General features: G+C 43.2%; 1 protein-coding gene across 6 annotated transcripts in view; it reads right to left on the minus strand.

Moving 5' to 3' along the window:
• LOC119653699 overlaps window positions 1–24,835 on the minus strand; it is a 106,029-nt gene that overhangs the window by 9,202 nt on the left and 71,992 nt on the right. For 2 of the 6 annotated variants that reach the window (XM_038058577.1, XM_038058586.1), the window contains exons 5-10: window positions 17,828–17,998; window positions 10,012–10,286; window positions 9,391–9,797; window positions 8,985–9,327; window positions 4,214–4,792; window positions 3,650–4,114 (exon numbers count right to left, since the gene is read on the minus strand). In XM_038058577.1, the coding sequence (XP_037914505.1) occupies window positions 3,650–4,114; window positions 4,214–4,792; window positions 8,985–9,327; window positions 9,391–9,797; window positions 10,012–10,286; window positions 17,828–17,998 (2,240 nt within the window). The remainder of the gene's footprint in view (window positions 1–3,649; window positions 4,115–4,213; window positions 4,793–8,984; window positions 9,328–9,390; window positions 9,798–10,011; window positions 10,287–17,827; window positions 17,999–24,835) is intronic. The other 4 variants (XM_038058619.1, XM_038058609.1, XM_038058600.1 and 1 more) reach the window with 4 other exon arrangements.

Genomic DNA, 24,835 nt, shown 5'->3' on the forward strand with positions numbered 1-24,835 from the left:
ATGCAACACTTTGTTGACAGGTAGATCTGCAAGATATGTACTGCGAAACTTGTGTTTACCGGGATACGCTTTCGACCAGGTCGTGGACTGCGCGGCGGAAGACACTGCAGAGTGGATTACGACCATAGTTCCAGGTTGGGAAGGAGCAGGGCTGTCAATATGTGCTGGGGACGATGTACCAGAGCACGCATGATGACAATGTTCCTCTTGAAAGTCGCAACAATAGAGACGGAGGATCTCATGGACCTCCTAATCGCTTATAATAAGTATCTCCATGCGCGATTATGGAGAGTCTTCAGTAGCAATTCGTAGGGCAATGGCCGCTCTCTGGAGGCAATCAAACGTCGGAGTTGCCTTAACAACTATCGATTTGGCAACGTACTTGTGCAGCAAAAGCCGAGGAAAGAGACCTCAGAGGAGACACCGGCTGAAAAGCATACCGAGGTCCCTGAAAAAGTCTCGAAAGCCATAAAGAGAGAAAGGAATGGATCAGGCAGGGTAACAGACCTGCTGCCCAGTAAAGAGCAAAAGCTGAATCACCTAGACCTGGATCTTCTAAGCCTTTGGGGGCAACAACATGCAGGAAGGAGCCATGTTGGAGGAGGAGGGTGATATTCCGACAGTGGAGAAGAGTTTCAAACAATAACGGAGCCAATGGAATACCCTAAATAGCCCAGATAAACTACCCCATGCGAAAGCTGCATCTGTGGTAATTGCAAGGGCAGGAGGAGAAAGCAGGCAGGTAATTTGGGACTCTTCTTGTGAAAAACCAAGAGTTTGCATAATACTTGAACGTAATTTATAATATATATATCTTTCAGAGATCCTGAGCGAGGACTTTGTGGTTATCCAAGTCTCACTGCAAGCCGGGAGGAGCACTCGAGAGGCAATCGTGGCATCGGGCTACTTCCCAGGAGAAAACATCCGAGTTCCATCGGAGCTAGTCGCTAAACTGGTAAAGTACTGTGAGCAGAGGGCGTTACAACTTCTCTTTGGGTGCGATGCCAACGCCTATTACGAACTATGGGGAAGCAGCGGCACCAATCCAAGAGGTGAGTGCTTTCTTGAATTTATTCTTAGCAATAAGTTAAAAATATATAACATAGGGGACACTCAAACATTGGAGACCAGCACTAGTCAAGAGGTGCTAGATATAACTCTAGAAAATACTCTAATGAACAGGCAGGTCAGGAATTGGAGGGTGTCGGATGAGCCCTCAGCAACATGGTTCACCTTCAAGGGGGCGGTGACATCAGGAGCGAACTGGAACCAGAAACAGTGGTGGAAAATATCAACACAGTCGTCATTGACGCGTCCGGCTATGACAGTTAAGTCATCAAGGGGTGTACCGTGGTGGACCTGGAACCTAGCCAGAATGAGCACAGAGGTATAAAACTCTTCAACTGGGGACAGGCCGAGGTACAAAAATGCGCTGACTGCGTATAGCGTTGCGATCAGGGAAGCAAAACGGAACGCCTTTGGGAAATTCTGTGAAGAGATAGAACAAATCACAGAAGCAACCAGGCTTTACAAAGCTGTAGCCAGAAACGGGGTAATATCTTCTGTTTGTTTGAAGAAGAAAAATGGGACATTTACCGAGAGTGTAGAGGACGGAATATATCTGCTCCTCAGGACTCATTTCCCGGAGTCCTTCCCCACCACCACAGACGACAATATTCTGCCTGACACCCCAACAACGAATAAACGGGGAAGAAAGACGAATTGGAAACTAGCAAAAGAGGTATGCTCGGAAGCTAGGGTAAGGTGGGCAGTTCGAACTTTGAAACCACTGAAATCACCCGAGCAGATGGCATCTACCCAGCATGACTCCAGGGAGGCCTAAAAATCATCTTAGAGTCTCTTCTGATATATACCAAGGGCATGGAGATAGGCAAAAGTGGTCTTTATTCCGAAAGCGGGTAAAACGGATCCTTTTCACCCTAAATCTTTCAGACCAACTTGTCTAACATTGTTGTTTAGGATTTGCGGGACTCTAAGTCCCCATCCACTTGATGGTGGACCGGACTTTAAGTCCAATATAATTCGCAACCTTGTCGGGTTTTTGCGATGATAAAAGGGAGCGTCTTTCCACCTGTTGGCAATTTCGCTCACGCTGCTCCCAGGGCAGAGGTGAGGCAGCGTCTGATGAGTTGCCTCTGCCCTGGACGAAACCGTCAGTCAAATTTTTGATTTTTTCGGTTGTCTAACATTGTTTGTACTCAGAACGGTAGAGAAGGTCGTAGACAGCTATATTAGAACTAACGTTCTAAAGCGTAATCTATTACATCAGTATCAACACAGGACAGGGCAGGACGGTCAGCCGAAACTGCTCTGTATCAGCTGACAGATGTGCAACGGGATGCCATAGAAACAAAAAAAATAGCAATGTGTGCGTTTTTGGATATCGAAGGAACATTCGACAACACATCGCACACAGAGATACAAGATGCTCTGGGGCGCAAGAGAGTGGGAAAGACCCTAGCTTTCTGGATCGGTAAAATTATGGAGAGTAGGCAGATAGAAGTACTGACAGGTACAAATTCCATCGTAATGAAGGTTGTCCACAGGGTGGGGTGCTATACGGTAGTGATGATGGAATACGGTAGTGGATGAACTCCTGGACGTGCTAAAAAATACTGGAATACAGGTCCAGGATTTCGCGGACGACATTATTTTAATCTTGTGGTAGAATCCAAACTGTACTAAGGGTTACTAGTGCCTAGTGCAGGAAGATGGGACTGCGTATCAATACAGCCAAAACAAACATAGTACTATTCCCTAGGAAATGTAAACTTCATCACCTGACAGCTATAAGGTTGCATAACATGGAGGTGAGACGAGAAACAGAGGTCCAATATTTGGGATTTAGGCTAGACCAAAAATTACTCTGGAAGACTCAGGTCGGAAACACTTTTCGGAAAGCTACGAGGATTCTCATAACTTGTAGGTCTATAGCAGGAAAAAATGGGGTTGCAGCCCAAAGATACTACTTTGGATATACATTGCAATGGTAAGGCCAATGATTACCTAAGGGGCGGTAATCTGGGCAGAAAGAACTGAACTCAGCACACAAGCCAGGGAGCTACACAAACTCCAAAGACTGGCTTGCGTGTGTATCAGTGGGGTAATGAGGACATACCCAACGGCATCTATGGAGGTCCTTCTGGGGTTAACCTCTCTCCATCTGCACATACAGATGCAGGCGAGGAGGGCAATCTTCAGAATGGCCGGGAGTATCAGTGAGGCAGGGAGTGCCTAAATCGGAGGAAGATTGATATTCTTTCTAGGCTGTACATTACAGTCGAACTGTCCAACTTATGTCCAGGATCAGCGAATCAATGCATGATGACTGACATTGAGGCACATTCATCAGAGCTAATCAATATACCAAAAGTAAAGGCATGGGAACAATAGCAGGATGTGATGTTAACGACCACCACTGAGAAAGTTCTACATCAAGGCGAGAGAATCGAGACTACTGGAGTATCTGGTAGGAACTGAATTAAAGACCCTTAATTTATTTATATAGTCGAAGACACTTAAAAGATAGATGATTGGGCAAGGTATAAACAGGTAGGTAGAACCGCTCTTATTCTTACTTAAGTAATAAGTAAATAGCTATAAAAATCTCAAGTACCTATTATCTTACCTGCTGATACTCTAAAACATTCTGCCGCCTAAACTGATGGGCACTACTTTGCTGATCATTCGATGTGCTAAATTGAGCATACGATTGTGTATTATATGGGATCAATACCATAGTTTGGTGATAGTTCCTTAGCGGTGGTGGAGATTCGGGACGTCGGGAAGGACTTCGAGCAGCAAATCTTCCATAATGCTGCTCCATGGAGACGCTCTGACAATTTTGATACATGAGAGATTCTTCGTGGCTATGAAATGTTTGTTTAAAGTGAGCAGGCAAAGCTTGGTAATAGTTGGGATGCTGAATCAGGTCTGCTCTTTGGTCTTCGGTGTAGTAGCCCCAAGCAGGTCTTTCGGCTGGATTCTGTGGTACGTTGTTATTAGGCGGCTGCACTTGTGGCTGAGGTTTACTGCTGGTTGATCCGATGCTATTTGTTTGTTTCAGTGCATTGAATGGTTTTCCAGTGTTTTGCTGAAAAAAGATGTGGTATTGTGTCAGTATATCTAAGCCATTTTAAGCGTGTAAGGAGTGTAACACGAAACGTATATTTATTAAATATCAATCCTGTACCTGCTGCGTATTCATTGTTTGAGAAAGTTGCGCCTGCATTTCTTGAATAATTTCGTTAGTAGCTTCGAACTTCGCCTTAATACCACGCACGGTTGGTCTTTTGTTGAATCCATAGTCATTCTGCTCGTCATCATCGGAACTCGCATTTGAAGCAGGTGCTTGATTCTGGTGTTCGTTACTATATCGTTTCTTGATTTTATCCGTCCGATTCGCTTCTTGTTGCGCAAAGATAACCAGTTCGTCCTGTTCTTGGCCCGGTGTTCCCGCAATAACGTCTGGTGCTACTTTTCGTGACTCGTCTTTGGCAAGCGCTGCTTCAATATCGCCTAAACTGTAGTCAGAGCACTGAGCACTTGCCGTTGAATTCCGGTCAGCTGCTGCTAGAGTATAATATGAGAAGTCATCCTTTTGGCCTGCCACGCATGCCGTAAGAGGAGCCAGTGTCGACAAAAATTGTCGTCGAGGTTCAGTTTGTCGCGGGGGCGTTTGATGAATTTGTGTATGAGCTGCAGGAACCTGAACGCCCATACCAAGATCTGGAGCGGCAGGGCATCGACACTCCTGAAACAAGGTAGACTGCTAGAATAAAGAGCGTTAAAAAGTGCAATTGCATATTCATATAAAAAAATCACTAGCTTAGTATGTTTATGCTTAAATAATCCCGTCTTTGATGTCATTCTAAAATTTTTCTTACTTTAGCCCGAATGGCTTGAAACTGTACAATTAAAATAGGACTCAATGCAATTTTCGCGTTTAGTCAAATACCTACTTTAAAATATGATTCCTTGGACGTTATTTGAAAGAGAGTCAAGGCCGAAGAGAAAATGTGGTCCCGCGGTGAAAATCATGAGGGAAAACAGACGTTGTACCAAAACTGGCTTTGTAGAGCACAAAAGGAGCTTACTGATTGTAATCATAAGCCTGCCTAACTGTAGAAGAGGTTATTAGCATAAAAGGGGGGGAAACCTGAAGCTGCGCGATAATTATACTGCGAGCGTAAAGCCTTCGCTTAAGTGTAAGCGATAACATGGGGAAAGTTGTTATCATGAACAGTCAACTTCGAGTACCAGTCACTTCCCGTTGAGGCCTACCGAGATTAACTTGCTTTCCCCTTTAAAATTAAGGTCATGGCAATAAGATCATAACCCATCTTGAGGACAACAACCTTTGAGCCCATCAGTATAAAATCGGTATATAGATTCAGGTTTCCCAAAGATCCAATGAAAACTAATTTTACTTCCAGTGTTGGAGCCATGTACATTTGGCACGAGATTCCAACTAGCAATAGTTACTGCAGACAAAGCTTGGTACCTAATTGTCTGCAGGTAAACCATCTTTGAGTAATCTATTTCATGTGGACCGCCTTCAGGCAGATGAAGTCCTCGGGTTGTACCAGAACTGAGGTGCAGGTCGATGGGTTTTGTATGATGACGTAGGACGTAGGACATCAGGCTTCGATAATAAGTAGTGAAAACTTTTCTTAGGTATGATTTCAATGATGTAGAAAGACGTTAAGTTTGACCGACCAGAGCACAAACGAGTAACTCAAATAACTCTGCTCCTTTGAAAATATTGCGGTGATCATGAGTGTCCAAGGTATTTATTAGGATAGTCCTAAAATGAATACGCAGGGGTGGGAATTATTGAAATTTATGACAGGAATAGAAGCAGCGATTATCACTTCCACAACTGAGGAAATTTATTTAGAAAACCGAATAAGTGCTGAACCAAGCAGTCATCAATCAGGGACTGATACGTAGTATGCAAAATTGGCAGTACACAACGAGTATATATATGGTATGTCCATATTACAACTACTTGGTAGGAGGGTAAGGTGATATTTACTTGTGGATATTGGCTGAAGTTTACATAGACGCGACAGGTTTTTGGCCTATCAGGCAAGCTTTCCTTTCCATAAAAGGTTTAGAAAGATTTTTAGATCATATTCTTGAAGAGTCGCTTTATGCAAGGCTCTATTCTTGGATATCGTAGAAATTCAACTCGCTCAAGGAAGTGTTCCTAAACTTCATTTTCCCTTTCCATTTTTGCTATTCTTTCCTTCGTAGTGTATGATGAGAGTTTGTCGTTTCTTATGTTCGTCTAGGGACTTGACGTATCTACGGGTCTTGCGGCGACATACTGGAAAGTATTGTGTCTTTTCTTACTGAAACGACCATTACTTCGTTCAATTAACCAATTATAATGTATGTATGTAATGTAATCAATCAACCAATTATAATATATGCCTGCCTTCTCCTTGGCTCTTTTCAAATTGGTTCGGAACACACTTCCCTCAACTTGGTCACGAGGCTATTCCTCCTTCTTTGACTGGGAAATTGTCGCTCCGTCACGGCTTTATCTGGCTCATCTCTATAGAATTATGGGTGAGACAGACGACGCACATTAAACAAGAGGTTTATCAGCACAGAGAGAGGGGCGTGCACCTGAACCACGCAAATGTGTGATGATTCGTCTATTCTATTAAAGTTGGTTTACTAAGATCTCGTGGCACATTATAATCCGTCCAAGTAACTCACATTGCGAGTTTATGGGAACATATATATATATAAAGGGGCTCTGAAAGATCATAGCCAATTCAAATTTTCCTTTTAAGGGTTGAACCGTTAATACGGAGCGGAACCCATGCCCACACAGCACCGGGCGGAGTTGATGGAAATCTCAAGTATCCACGATTCGCAAGTTATGCGGATGGATCGAGAAATTTCGAAGCTAACGGTTGGTTTATCGTAAGCGGTCTCACGATGTCACCCCCCTTAAGGGAACGATACATATTCGTGAACCATATTGCAAGTGTTCGGATAGCTGAGTGGTGAGAGCACATGGTTGTCGTATGAAAGGTCGCGGTTCAAATCTTACTGGTGGCAGTGGGATTTGTGTCGTGATTTGAGGTCGGATACCAGTCTACTCAGCTGATAATGAGTGCCTGAGTCAAATCAGGGTAATAATCTCGGGTGAGGGCTATGCTGACCACATTGCTTCGTATAGGGTACTCCAATCCGTTACGGTCTTGAATGAAGTGCTCTAAGAAACTTGGAGGCCCTGATCCAATTGGACTGTTGCAGCAACGATTATTATTATATTACAAGTGCCTAAATTATATTTGGCATCTGTTGATAGGGACATTTATGATAGGTAACAGATAGAAGAAGGATGCTCGGAAGAACTAAAGGTAACTATCAAGAGACTGATAAGCCGCGAAGCTCGGTTTGTAGTTCCCCCTGGAATCCAATGCTCCGAAACGCTAGATACTACAATCATGCAAAATAATAGTAATATTTGAAAATCACGGTGAACCGGAACCACCGCATCGAAAACCAATCCTCCAGCGTATTCAGACATCAACACCCTCACCAGTTACCACACATCTGTTAATCGGATTAGCAGTTGGCAGGTTTGACGCCGAGCCCTTGAAAGAGGTTCTGCAAAACACAACGCGAAAAGTTACGGCGCATGTGACGCATCCATACCTAGGCATCTTGGGTTCGAGAAACGAGTACCCAACTCTTGGTGGAACTCTGAACTGATCTAGATACGAGCAGCTACAGCAGCAATACAAAGTGGTTTGAACAAAATTGCATGTGGTTATCACAAAAAGTGAAACCGAAGACTTGAAGTGACGGTGTAAGAAAGCTGACTCGGTGCCTCAGGGCGATGCCTACAAAACAGCTATATCGAAAGTCAAATGCAAACGCTCCCCACTGATTACTTGTCCAAACCTGCTACACGAGATAGTGATGAATCTTTTTCTACAAAATATGAGGATCCATCGTCCAGATAGATCCCATCTAAATTCCAATGGTAAGTGAGAAAGAGGTCCTGGAAGCTGCAGAAAATAGTAAAAAATAAAGTTCTTGACTTGGATAGCATCCTCGACAAGGCCCTTAAGGCAGCAGTGAAGATAGATCCAAATATGTTTACCGAGGCATATACCGCATGTTTTTGGGAAGAAGCATTTTCGAGTGGATGATGCAGAGGCTATTACACATTCCAAAGCTAAACAAGCCTTTGAGGGAACCTTCGACCTTCACGCCGATATGCCTTTTAAATGATACTGGAAAAATTATTCAAATAGAGAATGTACAACAGATTATTGAAGAGAAGGGTGGTCCCCGGTGGATCAGTTCAAACTTCGCAAGTCGAGCTGTGTGACTGATGTAATTAATCTGGTAATTGATGTAACTAAAGCCATTCTCGAAGAAGATAAATGCTGCGCAATGAAAACATTCCGGATAGCTCAGTCGTATGGAACTAAATTAGGCGGACCGAAGTACATGATGCAGATAAATGTCAACTATTTAATCGATATGCTTTTGTACTGCCGTTCAGCCGAAGGACGGACATCATATCGAACAACGTGCGGCGCTCCACAAGGATCTATCTCTATATATGTAATAGAGTGCTGACGTTAGATCACCCTACTTGCGTTGCCGCACTGGCTTCGGGGACGACATTGGAATGACAGTTACTGCACACCTCCTTGATGAGGCCGAGATTCGCGCGAATGAGGCAGTTTATGACTTTAAAACCCGGTAGGAGAACTAACCCTAAATCAAGCTAGAATATTGAAACAGCGACACCTAAATATCCAATTTTAAAGTGCAATCTCCCAAAATATGCAATCAGAACAATTCCTTTTTTGTATAAATCCTTATATTCCTCGATATTCATGCATGTCAGAGAGAAATTCCAGTCTCTATTCATTTCGGACAAATTAGAAACTAATTCTGAAAAATAGTTGACAAATACAAACCTGGGGTATAATCACAATAGGGTTCTCTTCTGCTTCAGGAATCTTCTCCTGTCTCCGATCACGATTGAAAATATCTGATATTTTCCGATAAGCTGAGGTTGAACCACTCGAGGAGCTTGAAGCGGACGAACTTGGTGAGAAACTTTTATCCGGAATGTATTTGGCTTGTGAAGGATTCTCTTCGCCAGCAGGACTGTCCCTTCGTTCTAAATCTTCACCTGAGTAAGGATTTAGGCTTGCGGAATTTTGATCGTCTAATGAGTTTTCAGTAGGATCATCAATATCGCAGGTTAGTTGCTTAATACGTTCTTCCAAAGATATATCCGGTTTCATAGATTTTTTCCTAAAACGAGAAATTGAATGTCAGTTGTTTTTCATGTTAATATTTAGATGATTGAATTCGTACTTGATAAGGGATCGACGTAGAGCATTCCTTTCAATTGTCCTTCGAATTGTGTCGGTGTCAGATCCACCCACTGTTAGTAAATTCGACACTAGTCCTCCACGCTTGGACTCCTCGAAAGCTTTTAAGGCTTCATGGGTGAGGGCTGTAGCCGGTGCTCCTGAATGAATTCCAGCAGGGAAAAGTTGCCGTACGGCGGAATTTGGACGCCATACATTGTGAAAGAGGGTCGAATGCTTCTTCAGTGGAATAAGCTCGCTTATAGGTTCTTCATCAGCTGACTTTTCGCCAGTCTGACTTTGACCTTCACAACCTTCTTTTGAACCCTCTTTAGCACCTTCTGTGATGAATCGAACGGACCGTTTAGAGTTGGTATCATCATCACTGGTTGGATGTATGGTTTCTTCAGCCTAAAAATTGGTAGAACACGAACATTAGTTTGACCAGATTTCAGATGGTGGAACTCTCAGGAAATTGTTGGACAGTGGCAATTAGGTTAGCATATAGTTGACACTGATAGGTAACAGTCTTGGTTTGAAAATTTTTCCTTACGAAATTTGAACTCCAGTGGGAGAAAAGGATTGGATACCAGAAAATAAAATCTATTGGATAAATCCTACTAACCTGCATCTCATTCTTCCACAACTTTCCGCCCTTGAGAATGCCACTGATTTGAGCTGGTATATTTTCAGGTTTCGCTGGTATTGGTGGTTTCCGATCGTTAGGGGTAACGTCCGCTGTTGCTGGTGTCGAAGACGCTGCCGTTCCAACATTTTTAATCGTTGTTTCCTCCGTGGACTCGCGCACGATTCGTCTCTCTGTTACTGTAGTCATTGTTATTGTTTCAACAACATATCTTTGATTCTTGTGGACAGAAAGTATTTTTTCCATTCCCTCATCTTCATTTTATAGTTATTTTCATTTTTACAGTGTACGAGGTTTGGAATACATTTTTTTGGAATTTATATTTATATTTTTTTATTATTGTCGTCCACAACGGAAAACGCAGACCACATTTGAAGTTCGCAGCGTTATAGAAATTATAAACACATACTCATGCAGATATTGACTTACGAAAAACACATTTATGTATGTATGTATGGTACTTATATATTTATATGAAAGCTACGAATGAGTTACTACAAAGAAAAAGCACCAATAATATCTAATTTTAAGAGAACTCATTTCTAAGAACTGAATTGTGGATGAAATGGAGATGAGGTCATGAAGAGATTTAGCATCAGTGAAACCATTGGCAAGGACGACACTGGAGAGGATTCGCAGCTCCGTGCTTAGAACGACATTTTTTACTTATAGCACTATGGAAACATAATATGCATGAGTAAGGATGAACAGCGTATTTCCAGCGGTTATCAGGCTGTCTCTTAACAGACATTCCTTTCTGACTTAGCAGATAATTGATTCTTCCTTTTTGACTTAACGGATAATTGATTCTTGTGAAAAATACTAAGATGCTACCTTCACTAAACTTTGTTCTGTGAGACAAAATATCATGATTGGGAGTAATTATATTGGATTTTCTTAGTGTTAGGTTAGTGCTCTTGCAGCAGGAATAACAATTCCTGTGTAAACGATTTCAAAAAAAAAACTCTTTAAGATATACCGACTTCAATTTCAACAAGTCTCCCGTAGGGTTATCCTTATATTGTCAGCTAGTTTTATTCAATTAAATTTAATTAATCCTGGATATACAAACAGTGCCTGATTTTCCTTGTGCTGATTGTGAAAGAGGCGATCTTGCTGATCGTGACGCAAATATGTATGTATGTATGGTGATCAAAAGGTAGTATAGGTCCCAGGGCGAAACTCGGATTGATACCCACGATGGAGTATAAAACCTGGGAAACGCCTGCTGAACCAATACCAACAGCTTTACTACCAAACCCCACCTCCACGTGGTAATCGCTACGAGTTCTTTCTTTATGAAAAACTGAAGTCGGGTCTCCCGCGCCTAAAAACGAGACAAAATGTACCAACTGGTCCTCCAGGTTGGGGGTTGGGTAGGGCTGACAACCCTACACCATCCAGTAAACCATGTGCTCGGAGTAGGTTTCTTAGTCAGCCAAAAAATGAAACCTGCTGTTATCGGCTTTGAAAACATAAGCGAACGGCTATGCACTCTGCGCTTGCGAGGCAAATTTAGAAATATAAGCCTCATTAACGCTCACGCTCCTACAGAGGAGACTGTAGAGTCGGAGAAGGATACCTTCTACGACGCAGTAGAACGAACTCTCGAAGCCTGTCCCAGATATGATATAAAAATCATTATTGGGGATTTTAACAGCCAAGTAGGGAAGGAGCCCGTATTCAGGCGATACGTTGGCTCTCATAGCTTACACGAAAATACAAATGATAACGGACTGCGGATTATTCAATTAGCAGGGTCACACGAAATGGTTGTTGGAAGTACCTGGTTTGCGTGGAAAGCGGTCGATAAACATACGTGGGTCACTCCAGATGGGACCACTTTCAACCAAATTGACCAAGTGTTGATCGAACGCCGCCATCTCTCAGCCGTGATGAATGTCAGAAAATACAGGGGAGCCAATATACACTCGGATCACTATCTCGTTGGCATGGTGCTCCGAGCTCGAATAACAATACCACCCAGAATAACCTGTGACAATCAGGTGAGAGTTAACACTGAAGCCATCCACAACACAGCCCTCCGCAACACCTATAAGAGGGAAATGGATGCCGCAATAACTGCAGTCACCAGAGATCCTGGAGATGAAGCATCAACAAATGATCTTCACAATCACCTGAAGAATTTTATCATAAATACGGTCAAAAAAACTTGCCCCAAGCCGCAAAAACAGTCGGAGCAGCTGGTTTGACGATGAATGGAAGCTAGCAACGGAACGGAGCAAAGCTGCATACCGGGCAGTCTTGCGTTCTCAAAGGACGCGGGTACTCGCGGAGACTTATCACGAACACCGTCGAGCGGAGAAGTGACTTCACAGACGAAAAAAGGATTTCTGGGACACAACTAGAAAAGAACAGGGAACAACCACACCAGGCGCGCAAGTTTTACCAAGAAGTCAGCAGGATGAAGCCTTATACACCTCGAAGTTCATCCCGCCGAGACAAAGAGGGAAATCTGATTTCCGACAGAATTGTCATATTGGGTTGAGTACTTTGATGAACTACTGAACAACCAGAACATCGGCGTGTTGGAGGTCCCGCCAACTGAAGACCACGGACAAATACTGCCACCACCAAGTATAGAAGAAACAATATTCACCATGCTATTAACATAGTATACTGGTCCCAAGCCCAGGTAAAGGAGGAGGGTTTGAGGCAACATACTCTGTATTATTTTCAGTAAAACAAAAAGTAAATGTTGAGATCAGGGAAAGAGATAAATAGACGATAGTTGGAGTTATTCCACTATGCTAAGTACTACCTGATCTTTCTTGGTGACAGGTCCCGCGACAGGTCGACCAAAAAAATGCATACAATGTCGTTACGAACAAGATGATCGGATTAAGTCATAAGCCTCGGAGAAATGCTGGGGCGTCCACCTCAGTCGGCGCGGCAGGACGGACCCCGGTCCTGTCGAGAAATGGTCAAGGGTCCTTGGCGCATGGATGGCGTCAGAACGTAAGCAAGTTAGTCCGAACAAAACAAATACGTATCTGCATGGTAAATGTTGGAACCCTAACTGGAAAGGCCGGAGGTCTCTCAAGAGCCCTTTGGAAAAGGCGCATTGATATCTGCGCTTTGCAAGAAACCCGATGGTATGGTGCCTAAAGCTGCGAGATTGAACGTGAACGCGGTAAAAATAGCTATAAATTTCTCTATTTTGGTAGCCCACACATTCAATATGGTGTTGGAGTTGCGATCTCAGAGGCTCTTCGTGATACCATTGAAAAGGTCGAATGACCTGATAATCGGCTGATGAAGCTCACCATTATATCAGCTGATCACACTATTCACTTCTTCACAGCGTTCGCACCACAAACAGGTTGATCAGATGCCGAGAAAGATGCCTTCTGGCAACTTCTCGAAGAAAAGACTTGTCACGTGCCTGCTGACGACTATATCATAATTGCCGGTGACCTTAGTGATCGTGTGAGTGAAAAGGCGGACGGTAACAGGTGCCATGGAGGAAAGGGGTTTGGAGCGCGCAATGAGGGTGGCGAGCGTATAATCGATTATGCGAACACCCATAATCTTGTACTTATGAACATATGGTTCATCAAAAGATTATCGGGGTCATCAAGCCGGGTAAGCAGTACATCAACCGAGATACTTGGCTTTGGAATGACGATGTTAAAATGAAGGTCCCCACTGTTCCAATATGGAAAAAGAAAAATAGTCCAGCAGAATGTTCAATGTACCGTCCGATTACTTTCCCAAACCATGAAGATTTTTGAATGCATTCTTGAGAACCGTATTCACGAAATCGTTGAAATAACCGAGAATCGAGCCGGATATGTCAAAAACTGCGGAGCTACTGATGCAATACGCGCTGCGCGGTTACTTATGGAGAAACACCTTGAGAAGCATCACCCTCTTTACATTGCATTTCTGGATCTAGAGAAAGCTTTTGGTGGTGAGAATACTTAGTGACAGACGAATTCGTGCGCTAGGTTCAATTGCTCTATCACGATCCGAAAAGGAAAGTTCCAAGTATGACGGGTGAATCAAAACCGCTTCGTGCCTTTGTTGGTGTTCATCAAGGAAGCGCCCTCTCACCACTCCTCTTTGTTCTTGCTATGGACACCGTCACACGGGACACCCAACGTCCCGCGCCCTACACACTGCTTTATGCAGATGATGTTTTCCTAGCATCTAATAGCAAAAATGATCTCGAACAACTTGTCTAAAAATGGAATGATCGCTTCATGCAACACGGTCTCAAATTGAATCTGAACAAAACTGAATTTTTGACTACCGATCCCTATGAACCAGGCACAATCATTGTCGGCGGCAGTGATCTACTCAGAACTGAGCGATTTAAATACCTCGGGTCTACGCTATCAGCCAATGGAAAGCTGCGTTATGAAATTGCTCCATGCGGTGGCGTGTGGCGTTCCACAACTGGTGTTCTTTGTGATCAACGAACGTCTCAAATATAAAATTTACCGCAATGTCGTCCGTCCTGTCGCCCTCTATGGTTCTGAGTGGGGCCGACTATAAAAGACAATAAACGGCGTCCTGCGGTAATGGAGACGAAGATGGTGCGACGGAATAGTGGCGTGATACGTTTTGATCACATCCGAAATGAGGATATCCGCGATCCGCACCGATCGTGGAAAGATTGCGAGAGAGGCGTTTTCGATGGTATAGTCATGCAATTCGTGCTAACGAGAATTCACTTGCCAAGATTGGTCTGAACATCGAAGTCGATGATAAACGACCAAAAGGCAGGCCGAAACAAGGGTAGCTTGATACGTTGGATGAGGATTTAAAAGCCTCGAAATTGCACCCAAATCAGGCATTCGATAGAGCTAAATGGCGAAACCGATCACGACGAGCCGACCCCGCTTGTGAATAGGACAAAGACTGAAGGCTGGCAGGAGTCGATGGCATTACCCCCGAATTGGTTAAATATGGAGGCGATCAATTACACCAAGCGATTTATCAAATTATATTTAAGGTGTGGGACAGCGATTCAATGCCTGAAAACTGGCAAAGGGGCATTATCGGTCCCATGCATAAAAAGGGAGATATCAGGCAGTGCAGCAATTGTAGAGGTATCACCTTGCTGAAAACCATGGATAAGATACTCTCCGCTATCTTGCTAGATCGGATAACCCCATACGTTCAGAACATTATTGGCCCATACCTCCACTCCAGGCAAATCAACAACAGATCAGATTTTTTCTGAAGTGATCAAAAAACTGTTGGAATATGGACATCAGTTGTACCATCTTTTCATCGACTTTAAAGCCGCCTATGATAGCGTAGCCAAGGTAAAACTGTACACGGCCATGAGAGAATTCGGTATCCCGACGAAATTGATAAGACTGATTAGCCTGACCCTGACCAATGTGCGAGACCAGATAAAAGCAGCAGGACTACTCTGAAGACCATTCAACATCAGCACCGGTCTAAGACAAAGGGATGCTCTATCATGAGTCCTCTTTGACCTGGCCCTCGAGAAAGTGATCCGTGATGCTGAGGTAAACGCAAGAGGTATGATCCTCTTTAAGTCCACCCAACTACTGGCCTATGCTGAGGTTATCGACATCATTGGAAAAGCGACCCGAGACGCACAAACTGACTTTACCCAGATTGAGAAGGCAGAGCGAGATCTTGGACTGCGTATCAATGAAGGCAAGACAAAATATATGGTAGCAACGTCAGCGCCAAAAACCAACCAACCAACAACATCAAACCGCACTAGTCAAACGGGAACAATAAAGATAGGAAACTACAACTTTGAGACCGTTGATAATTTCTCCTATCTAGGGTCGAAAATCACAACTGATAACAGTTATGAGGATGAAATCCACGCAAGGTTGTTGTCAGCCAACAGAGCCTATTTCATCTTACAAAAATTGTTCCATTCCAAACGTCTCACCATAGGGTCAAAGCTCTTACTGTACAAGACTATGATCTTGCCAGTCCTCATGTATTCCTCGGAAACTTGGGTTCCTAGCAAGAAGAATTGCGAACTTTTGGCTGCAGTCGAGAGAAGAATCCTTCGAAAAATTTCGGAGGCCTACATAACGATGAAATCTATGAGCGATACCATGACCGTCTGGTTGCGGTGGATGGGTCACTTAATCCGTATGGATGAGGATGATCCACCCCGGAAAGTCTATAAGGGCAATATCTTTGCTAGAAAAAGAAGACGAGGCAGATCTTGCCTGAGATGGAGCGATGGCGAAGGCCAGGCAGACTTTAGGGATATCGAATTTGTGAACTTCGGCGCAAACCCGGGATGTCTAGAGTTCCTCATTATGGCTAGACCGGATACCGGTTATTGAGCCGTTGGCTATGATGAAATGGTTCCAAAAATTTTAAGCGGAAGAATTACTCGGTTTACTTAATTTCGCTCCTAAATTTTTATGAGAAGTGCAATCCTATGCTGTCATTATTTTATCAGTTGATGCATAGCGTGGAAAACGGAGGCTGAAGCACAAAAAAGTGAACGACTGGAAGCTTTATTTTAAACTTCAATCTTTTCTAAGATGTTATTTGATTGAAGATTATACAATGAAAGCGTGATACTATTTATACTACTGATTAGTGTGTATAATTCCTACCAAGTGGATTTGGACAAAACGATGATTAATATACTTTTACTTGAAGCCTAAGCGACAATTATGCTAAAAAGGGGTGGATGACAGCAAGCAATACTGACTTAACTAATACGTATTATACATACATAGAGTGATACAGAATCCTTCATAATATTCGATATCTGCGCTGGAACTTCAAGTTATTCACGCTCTCTTGTGAATGAAACAATGAAGAGGTAACAGAATAGAAATTCTGAGGTTAATCTGAAAGTTTAGCTGAGCGAAACTTATGGCCGCAGAAGCGAAAACCTAATAATGTAGGACCAGCCTAGCGATTTCATTATTAGCAAATATATTGTGTTTTTTTCACACTATCACGCAAATCCTAACTTGATTCCTCGCTCGGCTTTTTAGTTATCACTATTCGGATAGTGGTAATCTCTTTATAAAGTTAAGCATATCCCCTTACTTTAATTTTCAAAAATCTGCTGTAAATTTCTTTTGGGGTCATACTTGATTTTACTTACTCTCGAATTAGTAAAGGTTTATGTTGTATGATTATTATTACGATTTCAATGGATACTTCTGCCACAAAATGGTTGATAGAACAAAGAAGGCATTTTAAATTAACAGTGCGGACAAATAATACAAAGTGCGGATCATAATTCAAAAGAAAAATACCTTCGAAGACCAAATTTGATTGATGCAACAGGACCTATTTCAAGGCAAAAAATAAAAGAAATGGGAAAAGAAGGTAATGTAAGAGAAAGTAGTCCTTTAGACGAACTGCACTACATAATTCATAAATTTCATATTATCTGACATTATGCAGTTCGATTTATAATTCAATCATTTTTCACGGTAACTTCCATACGAAATGTGGTGGAAGCATATGTGTCACCAGCTTAGTAACACTCAAGTAAATTCGCTTCTCGAAAATAATACACGAACTTCACTTTGGAATCATAATCGTATCAAATGTCGATATATCAATTCAAAACTTTCTCTACGAGGTTTCGTTCAATTTTATCTACGAGTAAGTGAAGTAAGAAATAAGGACCTGTGTATATCCACGCTCCCCTACAAACACAAACAAATTTAGGTCTCCAGGAGATATGAAAAAGTCAACTAAAACAAACTAATAAGGACAAACTCAAAATAAAACCAAAGCTTTATTCGACTAAAGCAATAAATAAAATTTCCAACAAAAATTATTTTGATACCTTCGGCGTCCTTGTGCTGTGAAACTGCCACATATTTGGGCCTCTCCTCGCCAGCGATTATCTCCTTTTGTGTGATCCGACGTTCTGGAGAATTATTATGAAGTGGTACTAAAGCTACATGTGGCACACTTAATTGAGCAATATCCTCCTGGCACTGAACAGCAACACATTCTGCAAATAGGAGAGCAACAGGTGCTTAAGTAGGTCACTAAATCACTTTATTACAACTACACTTATTCTAGGATAATGTTCTATAATAAATCGGCGTTTCATAAAGGGAATCGAGCATATTATGTGTTAGCAAAATCTGCTTGCGGTTGATTACGTACGTAAAATTTAGTCAGTATATGTCTATTCATTTCTATAATAAGTTCATATGTTAAATATAAGTCAATTCAAAAGTAGGTAGCTTCTTCATAATAGAAAGAAAGATAAATCCTTCTGTGACATACGACTTAAACCAGCAACTGATTACTTGGTGCACTGGTGGATCTCTCACAGCGGAGGGGGCGGGCGCCGGTTCATTGGTCCAAGGAAAATGTACTTGGAGTCAATGGGTACACTAGCATATTCCAGGCGGAAATATACGTCATAGTCAGATGTGCCTCCTTTAATCTCCAATGGAACTACACGGGGGAGAACATTGCTATTCTCACCGACAGCCAAGCAGCGATCCAGGCACTTACGTCGAACCAACTGAACTCTAAACTGGTATGGGAATGTCTTGAGAGACTTAATACGCTCGGCTCTTTCAACAAGGTCTGGATACTCTGGGTTCCAGGCCATTTTGGATTGAAAGGCAATGGGGTAGCGGACGAACTAGCTAAAAAGGGTGCAAGGGCGGTGGTCAAAGGGTAGTATAGGTCCCAGGGCGAAACGTGGATTGGTAGCCACGATGCAGCATAAAACCTGGGAAATACCTGCTGAACCAACACCAACAGCTCTACTACCAAACCCTATCTTCACCTCCTCGTGGTGACCGCTGGGAGCTCTTTCGTAACGAAAAGCTGCAGACGGAGAAGGATGAAGGCGAGTCTCCCGCGCTAAAAACGGGACAAATTGTACCAATTGGTAATCCAGGTTGGGGGTTGGGTAGAGCTAACAACCCTACACGGAAAACCGATGTTACGGAGCCACGAAAGGAGCCTCAGACAGGATGGACTTTACAACGACGAACCCGGCAACGACAACGGACTAACGATTTCCGCATTTTCTCATGGACCGTGCGCTCCCTGTACAGAGATGAAGCTGCTGAGCAGCTAGCCGATACCCTGTCCCTTGTCGCTGATATAACAACTTTACAAGAGATACGATGGACTGGGACCGGTTTCCTGGAGAAGACCCGCTACACCATATATTATAGCGGTCATCCAGTAAACCATGTGCTCGGAGTAGGTTTCTTAGTCAGCCAAAAAATCAAACCTGTTGTTATCGGCTTTGAAAACATAAGCGAACGGCTATGCACTCTGTGCTTGCGAGGCAAGTTTAGAAATATAAGCCTCATTAACGTTCACGCCCCTACAGAGGAGACTGCAGAGTCGGAGAAGGATACCTTCTACGAGGCAGTAGAACGATCCCTCGAAGCCTGTCCCAGATATGATATTAAAATCATACTTGGGGATTTTAACAGTCAAGTAGGGATGGAGCTCGTATTCAGGCGATAAGTTGACTTCCATAGCTTACACGAAAAAACAAATGATAACGGACTGCGGATTATTCAATTAGCAGGGTCACACGAAATGGTTGTTGGAAGTACCTGGTTTGCGCGGAAAGCGGTCCACAAACATACGTGGGCCTCCTCAGACGGGACCACTTTCAACCAAATTGATTACGTGTTAATCGAACGCCGCCACCCCTCAGCCTTGATGAATGTCAGGACATATAAGGGGGCCAATATAGACGCGGATCATTATCTCGTTGGCATGGTGCTTCGAGCTCGAATAACAATACCACCTAGAATTCCCTCTAACAATCAGGTGAGAGTGAACACTGAAGCCATCCACAACACAACCCTCCGCAACACCTATAAGAGGGAAATGGATGCCGCAATAACTGCAGTCAACAGAGGACTTGGAGATGAAGCATCTACAAATGATTTTCACAATAACCTGAAGAACGTTATCATGGATACAGCCACAAACATACTTGGCCCCAGTCGCAAAAGGAGTCGGAATGGCTGGTTTGACGATGAATGGAAGCTAGCAACGGAACGGAAGAAAGCTGCATACCGGGCAGTCTTGCATTCTCAAAGAACGCAGGCACGCGCGGAGACTTATCACGAACTCCGTCGACCGGAGAAGCGACTTCACAGACAGAAAAAGGAAGCCTGGCATAACCAACAAGTCTGTGAACTACAAAAGTACAGGGAGCAACCGCACCAGGCGCGGAAGTTTTACCAACAAGTCAGCAGGATGAAGCCTTTATACACTTCGACGCTCATCCTGCCGAGACAAAGAGGGAAATCTGATTTTCGACAGAATGGGTATATTGGAGCGATGGGTTGAGTACTTTGATGATCTACTGAACAACCAGAACATCGGCGAGTTGGAGGTCCCGCCAACTGAAGACGATGGACAAATATTGCCACCACCAAGTTTAGGAGAAACAGTCCGTGGAATTCATCGGCTAAAAAATCATAAGTCGCCAGGAGCCGATGGAATTACAGCTGAATTGGCTAAATATGCAGTCCGGATAGCTGAGTGGTTAGAGCGCAAGGCTGTCGTACGGAAGGTCGCGGCTCAAATCTCACTGGTGGCAGTGGAATTTGTATCGTGATTTGACGTCGGATGCCAGTCCACTTAGCTGTGAATGAGTACCTGAGTCAAATCAGGGTAATAATCTCGGGCGAGCGCAATGCTGACCACATTGCCTCCAAGTGTACCGTTACGGTCTTGAATGAAGTGCTCTAACACACTTCATCCAATATGGATTGTTGCGTCAACGATTATTATTATTATATTATGAAGGCGACCAGTTACACCAAGTGGTTCGTCAACTTGTGCTCAAGGTATGGGACAGCGAATCAGTGCCTGACGATTGGCAACGAGGTATTATCTGTCTCATACATAAAAAGGGAGATATCACACAGTGCAGCAATTACAGAGGTATCACGTTGGTGAGTACCATCTATAAGATATTCTCCACTATCTTGCTAGGCCGGATAGCCCCATACGCCCAGAACATCATTGGCCCATACCAAAGAGGCTTCACTCCAGGCAAATCACTAACACATCAGATTTTCTCTCTGCGGCAAGCGATGCAAAAACTGTTAGAATATGGACAACAGTTGCACCATCTGTTCATCGACTTTAAAGCCGCCTATGATAGCATGGCCAGGGTGAAACTATACACGACCATGAGAGAATTCGGTATCCCGACGAAATTAATAAGACTGCCTAGGCTGACCCTGACCAATGTGCGAGGCCAGATAAAAGCAGCAGGATCACTCTCAAGATCTTTGGACACCAACAACGGTCTACGACAAGGGGATGCCCTATCATGCATCCTTTTTAACCTGGCCCTCGAGAAAGTGATCTGTGATGCTAAAGTAAATGCAAGAGGTACGATCTTCTTTAAGTCCGCCCAACTACTGACCTATGTTGACAATATCGACATCATGAGAAGAACCACCCGAGACGTACAAACTGCCTTCATCCAGATCGAGCAGGCGGCAATCGGCGCGAGATCTTGGGCTGCACATCAATGAAGGCAAGATAAAATATATGGTGGCAACGTCAGCACCGAAGACGAATCAACCAACAACATCAAACCGCAGTAGTTAAACACGAAGAAGAATACGGATAGGAGAACCCAACTTTGAGACCGTTGACAATTTCTCCTATCTAGGGTCGAAAATCACAACCGATAACAGCTACGATGATGAAATCCACGCACGGTTGTTGTCAGCCAACAGAGCTTATTTCAGCTTACAAAGACTGTTCCACTCGAAACGTCTCACCATAGGGTCAAAGCTCTTACTGTACAAGACTTGGCCGAGTTCGAGAGAAGAATCCTCCGAAGAATTTTTGGCCTCCTACATGAGGATGGACGATTCCGTAGCCTACACAATGACGGAATCTATGAGCCATACCATGACCGTCCGGTTGTGGATAAAATCGGGCTCAATAGGTTACGGTGGGCGGGTCACTTAATCCGTATGGATGAGGATGATCCCACCCGGAAAGTCAATAAGGGCAATATCTATGGTAGAAAAGGAAGACAAGGCAGACCCTGCCTGAGATGGAGCGATAGCGAAGTCAGGACGCCAGACAGCTTTTAGGGATATCGAATTGGTGGACCTCGGCGCAAAACCGGGATGTCTGGAGTTCCTTATTAAGGCAGGTCTATGCCGGATACCGGTTGTTGCGCCGTTTATGAAGGGCGTCTTTACAGGGGCTAAAACTCTTCTGTGGAATCGGAAACGGGTTCATGGCTCTCATATTAGAAAATGAAGAGGAGTGGTTGTGGTGACCAAACTGGGCGGGTCTACCAGGAATGGGGCAGTCCAGGGTGCTTATTCAAAGATACCAACTTAAGTGCACAAAGCATTGCTTAACATCACCAAAGAGAATCTCTGAATCATAGTGGGAATTCTCTCTGCCGGCTAAACTATCACCTACGGAAGCTAGGGATATCTTCGGACACTGCTTGCAGGTTCTGTGTGGAGTATGAAGAAACCTCTACACGCGTTCTGGGACAGTGTCCGGCACTTGTGCAAAGTTGGTCGAGGCATCTGAGAGAACAGTTACTACCAGATACAAGGCTGAAAGATCTAGAAGTAGGGAACATACTAAAGTTCCTGACGGTTATAGGCTTGCTTGAGACATTATGATAATTAGGTACACTATAACCAGTGAAAGGGGCATAATATTAGGTTGTTACATATGATATGGCTGATTTGGCAATCAAGTGAAGTTAGTTGCAATTTTGCTGTATCAAATCACCACCAGTTGGCACTGTTGATGTCGGATAATGAAGTATAAATACTCCTACATTTAATCAAGGGGACATTTCAGTTTTGACCATCGTTGTCATAACAGTGAATCAAAAGAAGAAAAGGATGGAAAAGAGCCAAGAACGTATACTTTTTCTCTATGAGTTCAAACTCGGTCATAAAGCAGCGGAGGCGACCAGGAACATTAGCAGCCCATTTGGAGCTGATACGGTAACCGAACGAACCACACGGCGGTGGTTCGAAAAATTCCGGTCAGGCGTCGTAAATCATCAAAGTGAGCCACGTGGACATCCAGGACCATCGATTGATAACGACGAGCTACGTTTGCTAGTCGAATCTGACACACGTCAGTCTGTGAGAGACATTGCAGAGAAACTGGGCGTACACCATTCGACAGTTTCCCGACACTTGCAACAACTTCGAAAGGTTAAAAAGCTCGACAAATGGGTTCCGTAAGCCCTTACGGAGCAAAACATGGCGCTTCGAATGGAAATTTGCAGTTCTTTACTCTCCCGCAACACAAGCGATCCCTTTTTGCACACAATAGTGACATGTGATGAAAAGTGCATATTATACAACAATCGTCGTCGATTCCCCTCCTCTCCTTAGATTTGGGAAACTTAAAGGTATACCGCATACCTTTTACGCTCTTCATCATGCTCGTTTGGACAATACTGTCATTGGATATTTTATAGTGAATACATTACATTCTCATATATCGGCTAACTTGACATGTGGAAATATAATTCTTCTAACAATGCTGCGTGATGATGTTTTCATGTCTTCATATGAGTACATCTTGACGTCCTTAAGATTTTTGTAACTACACATAATCAATAGCATCTTTAATGTGATCTACTATTGTCGCTTGCTACATCGTAAATCGTTATATATGATGTTTCATAATAGCGGGCGCAATACAGAGACCCATTTGCTGCGGAGAAAATATACTCCTTGAGTCTACTTCCAGTCAGTACCAGAGCCATCTTTGTTATGGATTATTGTCGACAAAAGTAACAATATAATTGCAAATATCAGCGATCAATAAGGGTCTTCCAGTTTTCGCAATCGGACTGCTAATATGAAAAGCATCCACTCCATCAACTACTAAAAGCAATTATTACCGCTTTTACTGAATAATCTGACAGTCTTCCCCTTTTAGGCATTTCAGCTTTCCTATAGGCTAGCTGGAATATAATTGCTTGGACCATGTTGTAGGGACAATCCTCATTAAAGCGTTAAAACATGCTATGCTCCTAAGCAGCGCTAATAAAAATCGGTCCTACACACCAGCCTAATGGCACCACATGATTTTCGTTGGCTAGTACTATGTCTAAGTCCGCAAACCCTGTCAACGAACTCAGGGTTTCCGCTGGTTATAAGCAATCACGGTCATAAGAGAGTAGGTTCAACTCTGTCAAAATAAGACTTGGAGCATAAAACTTGTATACATACGAGTATATGCCGCTGATACAAAACTACCTCATACAATATGGTATGATTTGGGCACCGGACAATTGAGCTGTTACATTATTGCAAACATTATCGTAGAGTTCACTTTGGAAGTGACCTGAAAATGAAAATCTCGAACGACTTTTCCAAACTTGATTTTGAATTAATTTTTTTGTTTTTGTTCGTATTAAGTCCTGTCACAAAGGTGTTCGGTGCTAACAGCGATTATGTAAACCTTACTTCGCACAGCAAGGATTAGAGGCGGTGTCACACTCTTTGATATTCTTTGATATTATTCTGTTTATCCCTACACTCCTACATCTTTCGGACTAGTTAATACCCTTTGCATGCCTTCTTGAAGTAATCATACATAGGGAGAAATTTGTAGAGTAGAGCGAATGGGGATTTGTTTACGTATAGATAGAGCTATCTAATTTGATTAAAGTCCCAATTCCATGCACATGAGAAAACACCATGAATGCATAAGGTTAGTTAAATTTCATTTACTGATAACAATTACCGAAACAGCAATCGTAATGGGGTTTCGTGACATATAAAAGAGCCATGAAGGGGGCATTTTTGTGGTGGAATGAGATCAATTT

This window comes from Hermetia illucens, chromosome 1, assembly GCF_905115235.1.
Source record: "Hermetia illucens chromosome 1, iHerIll2.2.curated.20191125, whole genome shotgun sequence".
In the NCBI taxonomy this organism is placed as follows: Eukaryota; Metazoa; Arthropoda; class Insecta; order Diptera; family Stratiomyidae; genus Hermetia; species Hermetia illucens.